General features: G+C 36.3%; 1 protein-coding gene across 1 annotated transcript; it reads right to left on the reverse strand.

Moving 5' to 3' along the window:
- Window positions 1–265: 265 nt before the first annotated feature.
- On the reverse strand, window positions 266–2215 carry LOC104224522 (probable isoaspartyl peptidase/L-asparaginase 2). Its single transcript, XM_009776202.2, has 4 exons — window positions 1895–2215; window positions 1240–1473; window positions 1032–1118; window positions 266–935 (listed from the first exon to the last, which is right to left on the reverse strand). Exons 1-4 carry the CDS (start codon window positions 2054–2056, stop codon window positions 438–440), a joined length of 981 nt encoding a protein of 326 aa, XP_009774504.1. The 5' UTR covers window positions 2057–2215; the 3' UTR covers window positions 266–437.
- Window positions 2216–9774: the final 7559 nt, after the last annotated feature.

The following is a 9774-nucleotide window of genomic DNA, read 5'->3' on the forward strand; positions in this document are numbered from 1 at the left end:
TCTTATGTACGTATCCCTAAAAAGTCTTTTTCCTCACATTAAATTATGCTACAACATTTAATTAAAGGTAGTTTTCACACTAATTATTTTTGTTTAGAATTTAGTATTTCCTTAATGGATGTGCTCAAGGTAAATTGGTCACTTATTATGGACAGAAGGGAGTAACAATATTTCAGCACTATGAAGTTCCTTAGACAAAAGCTCCATTTACATATATAACATAATAACTCCAGTGCATCCATCATTTCAAAGCTGAAGTACAACATTTTGAGGAAAAAACATAAGCATTCCATAATCAAGATGCCCGATACAATTAAATAAAATTATTAGTCTAATTAGCAAAATGATGTATTAAGCATCACTACATAAACAACCAAATCGAAGTTCATTCATTCATTACTTGATAAAAGTAATACCACCCTAAATTAAAGATCTCTCTATTCCCAAATACCAACTTCCATAAATCCATCTTCAGTAGCACAACCTCTAAACATTCCATTACAATTAAACCCATAGGCCACTTCTCCTTTATTCGACACAGCAATAAGCCCAGCAAAACCTTTGTCCAGTCTTTTCTTAATCACATAGTCCACTGCATCTTGTAGGCCCAATTCCTTGTATTCCATAACAGCTGCCACGTCACGTGCTAGGGTTCCACGTATGATGGCCTCTCCTTCACCAGTACAAGAGACCCCACAACGCTCACCAGCGTAGGTCCCAGCACCAATCAGCGGCGAGTCACCGATACGACCGGTCATTTTGTTCATCAGACCACCGGTTGATGTGGCGGCGGCGCACCTACCTTGGCTGTCCACCACCACACATCCAACTGTCTCCGGCGCGTATACGCTTATTGGTAGCCCATTCATGTGAATTGGGCTCTCCACAGCCGCCGCGCAGGATTCCAATCCCACTGCTGGAATTCTGTAATCGTACTGTTTCACAAAAATAAATAGAACATCAAAATGGTTGTTAAACTTTCATTTTACGTTACAATTTTTTAGGTAACAACGTATAAATGTGTGACGTACCAGAATGGTGTTGGCCTCTTTCGCTAGTTTCAGCATTCCGACGTTGTCTTCGGTGATGAAATAATCATTGTCCGCCATCTCCACACCCTATAAAAGAGTTTTTATAACTTCATAATTAGATTAAATATTAAAGTTTCGTGGATAAAACATATATTGGGTTTGGGATTGATTAATGTTTTTAGGCCAATGTGTTTTATTTTCAGTTTACCTGTTGTTTGGCGAATTCTTCAGCGCCGGAGAAAGCCAGGTAGGAATGAGGTGACTTTTCCATGACGAGGCGAGCAAGAGAGATTGGGTTTTTCACGGTGGTGATACCCGAGACGGCGCCGCATCGTCTCCCATCGCCGTCCATGATGCTCGCCTCCATTTCCACTGTTCCATTCGCGGTTAATGCAGATCCACGGCCTGAGTTGAATATCGGATCGGTTTCCAGTTCTCTCACCTGTGAAATAACCGGAATCAGAAATGCCAATTTATTTAAACAAACAAAAGGCAAAAAGAAAAAAAAAACAGAGAAAAAGAGAAAAGACAAAAGGAGAATTTAATATTCATAACTGCCTCAAAGTTATAAATCAGGTGCATGCAATAAGAGAAGAAGACAGCACAGAAACCTGAAGATGCCATGCAAAAAAATAAAGGCTTTTGGGCTTTTTCTAAGATCCATTTTCTTAAATGTAACAACTTTAATAAACTTTGTTTCTGGGGAAAAGCATGAAATCAATCCCCCCATCTTCTTTCATTTTCATCTCCGATAATCAAGGAAGCCATCAAATCAAATGTAAATCAATTGTTTTTGTTCTGGTAATAATGTAAATCAATTTTTCACCCTAGGAAAAGTTTAAAAAGAAATGAGAAAAACGTACGACGAGTTCAACGACATCAATAGCAGGAAGAGAAGAGCGAAGAGCAGAGATGCCAATGTTAAGGCAACGAGTAAGGAGTTGTTTGGCTTTTTCTTGACGCTCCGCTGGGAGATTTGGGTCCACACCAGCGCCGCCGTGCACCGCTATAGCCCAACCACCCATTTTTTCACTCCTCTCTTCTTTCTTAAAATCTCTCTCTCTCTTTGCTTTTGTGATTATGAAATGGTGCTTTCCCTTCGCTTCTATATATAACACCTAAATCCTAGTTGGGCTCTTCTTGTGTTTTTTTTTTTTTTTTTTTTAACCTTTGCGGAATTGAAATGCTACAATGAACCATATTTTGTTGAATTTATCTTGGGTTCCGACAGCTCCCCACTTGTCTCGCTGTCACGCACGTGTATTTTCTCACGAGATTCTTAAGGCGTGTTTCAACAAATTCCGATTTTTACTTTTTCTTTCCTCACGTGCATTTCCTATTACCAGGGCGTTACCTCACGTGACATACAAAATCTTGAGAAAACATGCAGGGTTTTATATTTTTTTTTCAAAGTAAACCGGGAAAACTAGTGTAGGTATTTTGACTACGACTCATTTTGTTCCAATTTTAATCGTAAATTACCTGAATGTCTTTGCCAGAATGTTTCTTGCACAGTTGAAAAACTAGGAGTTAGGAACTCTATGTAACGAAAGTAGACATATACTCCCTCCGTTTCATATTAAATGAGGTACTTTTCTTTTTAGTCTGTTCCAAAATAAATGATACATTTCTAAATTTGAAAATAATTCAACTTTAAGCTCTTTTATTTTACCCATTTACCCTTAATGAGAAGCTTTTATAAACACACAAATGTTATGGTCCCACAAACTTTTTACCCCTTACGCTTTTAAGACCACAAGTTTCAAAAGTCTTCTTCTTTTTTCTTAAATTTCGTGCCGAGTCAAACTATATCATTTAATATGAAACGGAGGGAGTACTTGTTTTATGTATCAACAAGTACAATTACGTTGAATATCATATTATAATTAATTACTCATGCAATTATAATCATTCCAACTTTTACCAAATAGGATTACTCACTCTAAATTTAAAAAAATTAATAATTTATTGTGAACATAAGTGTTGTGGAATTCGCCTATTCTACAAAAATGAAAGGTTCAAAATTTTGAAAAAGTTTATCTTATTTACGAATTAATTCAACTTTCATTTAAATACAACAGAAGTAACATTAAGCTTTACGTTTAATAAAATGGATAAATATTCTGAACTGGGAAATTGGAACCTAGATTTTTTCTCTCCATGCGATTTTTTTTTGTGAAGTGGTGGGGGGGGGGGGGGGTAGGAGTTGTGTGTGACCCAAGAACAATTGCAATTTTCTTTAAAAGATTCAATACTTCTATAAAATGTGTTTCTTATTGTTAGAGTTCTGCGTACATTGTATTCAGTGACTAGGACTAAGCGAATATCAAGAAATGGTTCTTACTATTTTACAGCTTTTCTGGAAATTGATTAAAGATTTTCTACTTAAGAAATTCTCTATTTTTACCTCATTATAGAAATGCCATGACCTAAAAAGGTATCTACTTTATGAAGAATCTTTATTGGAAACGGAGAATCTGGTTGTATTCATTCTGCTACTCCCAGCAGATTCGCTAAGTAAGATATTGCTAAAAAAAGCTATCAACAGTTTGCAGTTGGATTCCTAATATTGATTGGGTTAAAAGAAGTATTGAATCTTTTTTTGAATCTCGAGATATGAAAACATAAAGTATTTTATATCCTGTCCAAGTACGGTTTAAAATGAAACACTATATAAAACTGTAATGCTTAGATACTTAATTACTTCTATTGGTACAAAAGATTAGGATGAAAATAATATTTATCTTGTTTGGTGAGCACTTGAATTTTCCCCATTAGGATTGTTTAATGGCCAAAAGGACTAAGTTCAAACAGATGTATCAAAAATTCAGATTTAAGTAGTCTCACAATCACTCTGATTATATTCTTACTTTTTATTCAATTTAAATATATGAAGAAAAAAAAATTTGAACTGTGATGAGAATTACAAGTTTAATTACAATAAAGCAATTTTGAGATTTCCATTCCGTCCTCTCCCAACTATGCTCCCAACCAGGGGTGTACAAACTCAACCGAAAAATCGTACCAAACCGAAAAGTCAAATCAAATCGATTAAAAAATTCAATTTGGTTTGATTTGATTTGGTTTGATATTGAGTAAAAAAATCGAACCAACCCGACATATAAATATATAATTTTTATACATACTTTTAAGATTTTAAATAGAATTTTCTTTAAAAAATATCTAGAAATATTTGGGTTTTTCTTGAAGGATATAAATTTTAATAGACTATGAAGTGCTCCATATTAATTAACCTTAAATAATGGGTTGTATGATCGCTTTCTTATCAAGTGTTACTGAAATGCATCTATCTCTTTGTTCTTCTATATTCATATTGTAAGTTAAGATCTATTAAATTGTTATATCTTTTTCGAATGTGAAGTGGTTAATAATATTTAGGTATCATATTAATTTTTATGTTTAATTACTAAATTCGGTTAACCTGAAAGTGTATATCAACGAAAAATTATTGTCAGACGACTAAAAAAATAACTATTATGTGTTACTAATAGAATTCTTCCGTAAAATATTTTAATCGATAATATTGGTCAATTTTTTATATTTTTACTAAATAGATATTTGCTTATTAAATATTTAACAAAGTAAGATTGAAATAATATGTAAGTAACAAGAAACCCAAAACCCGAAAAATCCGACAAAATTGAACCAATCCAAGCCGATATAGTTGATTTGGTTTGATTTTGATAAGAACTGAACCAACCCGGTCCATGTACATCCCTACTCCCAACAAAAGGAGGAGATGGAAAATAGGGCCTAGCCACTCTTTATTCTTTTATTTTTTAATATTTATTTATATTTAACTCTCCTCGGTGAAAATTTTGGTTCCGCTAGCATAAAAGTGTAGTTAAAAATTAATGAGAAGCAAAACAATTAGCCTCTTTCCTTCCCCTTTCTCTTACACTAAATTACCCTCCCTCAAATGATTAAAATAATTTAAAACAAAAGTGCAACTAGTGAAGGTGCTAATCTTGGTCAATGGCATATTAGTATGTAGTTGGCCACTTTTTGCAAATTCAAAGTAGGATTTCCTTCTTGCAGCCGGGAAAATATAAAGGATAGGCGGCGCCTCACGTAAAAGCTGGATTCCAAAGATCTATTAATAGTTAATTAAAGAACTCATTTGGAAAAAAAAAAAATTCTTTGCGAACCTATTATTTGTCTTAAGATTTTTAACCTCATTTAAAAATGTATGGAATAACCTTAACCATAAAAGTATTTATCAATTACAAATAGAAATTACTACTATTTATTAGAAAAATCAGTGTATTTGATACGCCATTAATTGGAACAGTAGATATGAAAAGAGTAAGATTATAATTATTATTTAATACGTAACCGTTAGTATTTAATAGCGAAGGGGTGTACCTAGTTGAATTCATTAAATCTAATACACCATTTGATAAGGATGATAATTGGCTGAATTTGCTAGGCTTGATGACTAAGCTGCAAATCAGAAGGCAATGGGATGAGCTTAGAATTAGTCTTTTACTATTTCAGTTACGAGATCCAATTAAAATTCGACATAAGTGGTACGTCAGCGACACATCTATCCCTAATCTTACGTGAACTTGTTCATCTATATCAAAGTGACAATGTAATATCTTGTATCTTGTTTATAGGCGTTTTGATCGTTATCCTTTGAAAAGTTTATCACTCCAATTGAAAATTTGTTATTAGGTATTCGTGGATGTCCTCAAAAAATTTCAGGAAAAGAAAATAGAAATTAATCTTGACAATAGTTAGCAATCTTATCAAATTTCAATCGTAAAGACCCACAATAATATTGCCAACTAGGTTGCTAATAAGTAATAACAACGAAACAAACGGAAGCATTTATTAGTTTATAAATTTCAACTCCCCTTCTCTTATTTAGATGGAGAAATAAGTAAAGCAACTCCACTCAAAGGGAAGTGCATCTTATTTGCTTGAAGAACTGGATTAGTATGAGTTGATTTTAAATGAAAAAGTAAGAATTCATAGAGTCGGCCTAACTTGTTTGGGATTGACACATAGTTATTTTTGTATTTGTGAGTGAGTGTGTTTGCGCGTCTGTGAGTGTGTCAAGCTGAAGACCTCGATTAATATATACTCTTACTTACTGTTACAGTCACAATTTGTTAGTAAAAAAAGGACAAACTATGTACTTCCTCCATTCCAATTTATGTGAATATGTTTGACTAGGCACGAAGTTTAAGAAAAAATAAAGACTTTTGGAATTTGTGGTCCTAAACAAGTCAAAAAGGGACCTAGAGTATTTGTGTGGTTATAAAAACTTCTCATTAAAGGTAGAATTGGAAGTTTTAGCTAAATTGTTTCCAAATTTAGAAATGGTTCATTCTTTTTGAAACGAAACAAAAAGGAAATAAGTTCACATAAATTAGAACGGAGGAAGTAATAGAACCAAACAGATACTTTCTCTTATCATCATAAATGTTTCACTATTCCCATTTCGCCCGGCCTTCCAAGGTTTGCATGTGTGGACTCATAATTATTCTCTTTGTAATTTGATGATTAACCTGGTGTTAGCTTTCCAAGTCTTGTTGCTTTCTAGAGTCATAGAGTTTTCTGCTTGAAGAAATATAACTTCATGCAGCTGTTTAATTGTGTAAGGAATCTGAGAAATTCCATATACTACTACTCAGGCGGAATTCCTAGTCAGCCTTTTTTCTTCTTCTTATAACCATAGTGTCATGTCGCCTTGAGCCGAGGGCCTATTGGAAATGGTCTCTCTATCCTCATAAGATAGTGGTAAAGTCTGTGTACACACTATCCTTTTCAAATCTCACAATCTAGAATAATACTAGGTATGTTATTGTTGTTGTTCTACATTATTCACCTAACAACTCTTGATTAATTACTTACAGCAAGCTCCACATTCATTTCTTTTGATTAAACTAAAAAATTGAACTTTCTTTGTATATGGCACTCCATAATTTTCTCTTTCTAAAAATTCAAAATAAAATTAAATTATATATTTTGTACTTTTTGTTAGGTGTTTATCCTGATTATTTTTACCATATTTAGTTTTCCTATCTCTTGAAGCTGGAAAATGCAACATATTTACCATAAATGAGTTTTCCTTCTTATAAAAGAAAATTATGAATATTTTATATTTGACTAGTCCCTTTTCTTGTAGTGAAAGGTTTTTGGACTATAGATTGAGGATACTTCCTTCTCATTCAGTAGCATCCAAAACGTAGTTGTTTGACCAAAAAGTATTGAGCTCTTGGTTAAACTAATTAATAAAGAAAATGGAGGATAAATCTTAGCCAAGCAGAATTAACTCTAGATCTAAATTGATTGAATATGAGAATCGAATGAGGCTGAGCTTATATAACATTTCTTAGGATGGTTAAAAGACACCAAATGTAAATTATAAGCTTACATCTTTGATACATTGTTCCATACTTGTAAGAGCAAAGAAGGAAAGGAAGGAATATCGTTGATAACTATGAGATCTATCATTATTGATTCAACAATGACGATTACAAAGGTTTGTAACCAAAATCTAGGTTTTTGCTTTGTTGTTCGAGGTCTCCTCCCATTCTTTTGTTCCTTTTTCTCTTTTGGCCACCTCCCTTTTCTTGCCTTCTTCCCTCATATATATATATATATATATATATATATATATATATATATATATATATATATATATATTACCGATCTTTCCCTTTATCCAACGGTCTTTAACCAACATACCCTCTCTTGACTATACTTTTCCTTACTCGCTCAAGTATTATGATATATGTTCTGCCGTGCAAGCCTTTTGATGGCTCGATCTCGGTAGTGGCTGAGATACTCGTTACTATTACGCCTAGTGGGTACGACTATGGCTTGGTCGACCCCTTACCATTCCTTTTAACGATAATCCACTTGTCGTCAGATTTTGACCCATACAGTTAATCCCTCCGCCCGTTGGGGTCGCCTCTTGGTGAGCTCGATGGACGGATTCTGTTGATTCAAAAATTAGGAGAAATTCGAACATGTTATGCGAGGAACGAGGTCCTTATGGCGAGGTAGCGACGTGACGCTTCAAGAGTTTTATTAGACCATTACGTTAGTTCAGAATTGGATCGTCACATCAATTCACGATATCATGAATGCTTATTATGTGTCATTATGGCACACGTTTTCCAGGCACCGTATCGTTTCCTGTGCCCTTCCCATTTTCTGATTGGCGGCTCTTGGTTTTCCCGCTTGGGACATTTATGTCCCTATAAATAGGGAAGAATCTTCTCATTTGATTGTTGCGCTTTTCAATTGTCTAAGAAAGAACTTTGCAAACTTCCTTCCCCTTCTCTAGCCTTTCATACTTCTGCTTTCTCTAGAATTCGTTGTGACCATTACCGTTTTTCCTTCATTATTCTCGTTTATTTCGATCGAAGAAGACAAATGGCTAGTGCTCCTTCCCAGTCTGATAAAGTTGTTGGTCCTCTGGTACCGGAAAGTGACGTATCCCTACTCGAAGAGGGAGTAGAGGTGATGGAAGATGAGGGGTTTCCGAAGGTGGATAAGGTAGTTCCCCGTCCCGGAAAGACGAGGATTGATTTTAACAGCCCTACCGAAGACGAGCCGAAACCCGTTCATTCCACTATGGATGATGAGGCGATCACGACGCTCAAAGCCAAATGGGGAATCCCCGATCATATCAAATGGTGCTGACGGGGCAGAACATAGTGCATTTGCACTGCCCGGGCTACTACGCATTTTACGTGTATCCCTTTGTTATCGGGTACATGCTCCCCCTTCCTTCTCTGGTGGTGGATTTCTGCCGCTTCTACGAAGTGTGCCCGACTCAACTCTATCCTTATGCGTACAAGCTCTTTCTTATGCTCATCAAGTATGCGGAGCTAGCCGGCCGAGGAATTTCCCTAGGGCACATGCTCTACATCTTCGCCCCTCATTTTCTTCGGGGTATGATGATTCATATGCGCCATCGAGGAACCAAGAGTTTGGTGGTGAAGATGGATGATAAGGCCAATCGCTGCTTCTGGGAAAGCTACTTCTATGTGTGGACAGAACACCTTGTGGCGAACTCGGCAGGGTTTCCAGAGACGTGGAACTTCGCTCGTGAGTTTTCCCCTGTTTACTTTGTGATTTTTCTTAAGATGGTCATCGATCGTCTTCCTTTTAGCAACTTCGCTGAGGACTTATTTTTTCATTTTGCAGCCAAGAGACTACCTCCCCCGCTAGTTGACGATATTCACGAGTGGGTGAGCGTAATTCTCCCCCACACGGTGGGGATTTGTGAGTGGGCGCCTTTCTATGAGAAGTTTGGGGCAAGCCTCTTACTGGTGAGTTGGCTTGTTGTAGTTTTGCTTTGCTCTCTGCTTCATAGTTTCTTTAACCTTGTCATTATATGATCTAATCCCTCCTTGTTGACAGGTCGGAGAGAAGTGAGAAGGACGAGGGCTCCTCCGCTCACATTCCGTCAAATGACGCCCTCTGCCCGGCCTGCACCAAGGGCTGCTACCCGGCTTGTACCAAGAGCTGCTGCCCGACCTGTGCCTGCAACCGAAGTCATGAGCTTGGAGGTTACTCCTCAACCGGAGACTCCGATTTCGGCAGTCCTTTCAACGGCCGAATCTTTCCGCATTGATAGTGGTGAGGCCCCGTCGAAGAGATGAAGGGTAGTGTTGGAAGAGGTTTCTCCAGCCGAAACATCTTCGAGCTGCGACCTTGCCCTGGCGATACCCGAAACCGGCGATGGTGTCAACCGACC

This window comes from Nicotiana sylvestris, chromosome 4 (assembly GCF_000393655.2).
Source record: "Nicotiana sylvestris chromosome 4, ASM39365v2, whole genome shotgun sequence".
Lineage (NCBI taxonomy): Eukaryota > Viridiplantae > Streptophyta > Magnoliopsida > Solanales > Solanaceae > Nicotiana > Nicotiana sylvestris.

Bases quoted from the DNA above. Each gene is read 5' to 3' on its own strand.
- LOC104224522 (XM_009776202.2), bottom strand. From the start codon at position 2,056: ATGGGTGGTTGGGCTATAGCGGTGCACGGCGGCGCTGGTGTGGACCCA. The intron at 1,474-1,894 runs GTACGTTTTTCT...GTTATTTCACAG, and splicing joins TTGATGTCGTTGAACTCGTC to GTGAGAGAACTGGAAACCGA. The intron at 1,119-1,239 runs GTAAACTGAAAA...ACTCTTTTATAG, and splicing joins AAGAATTCGCCAAACAACAG to GGTGTGGAGATGGCGGACAA.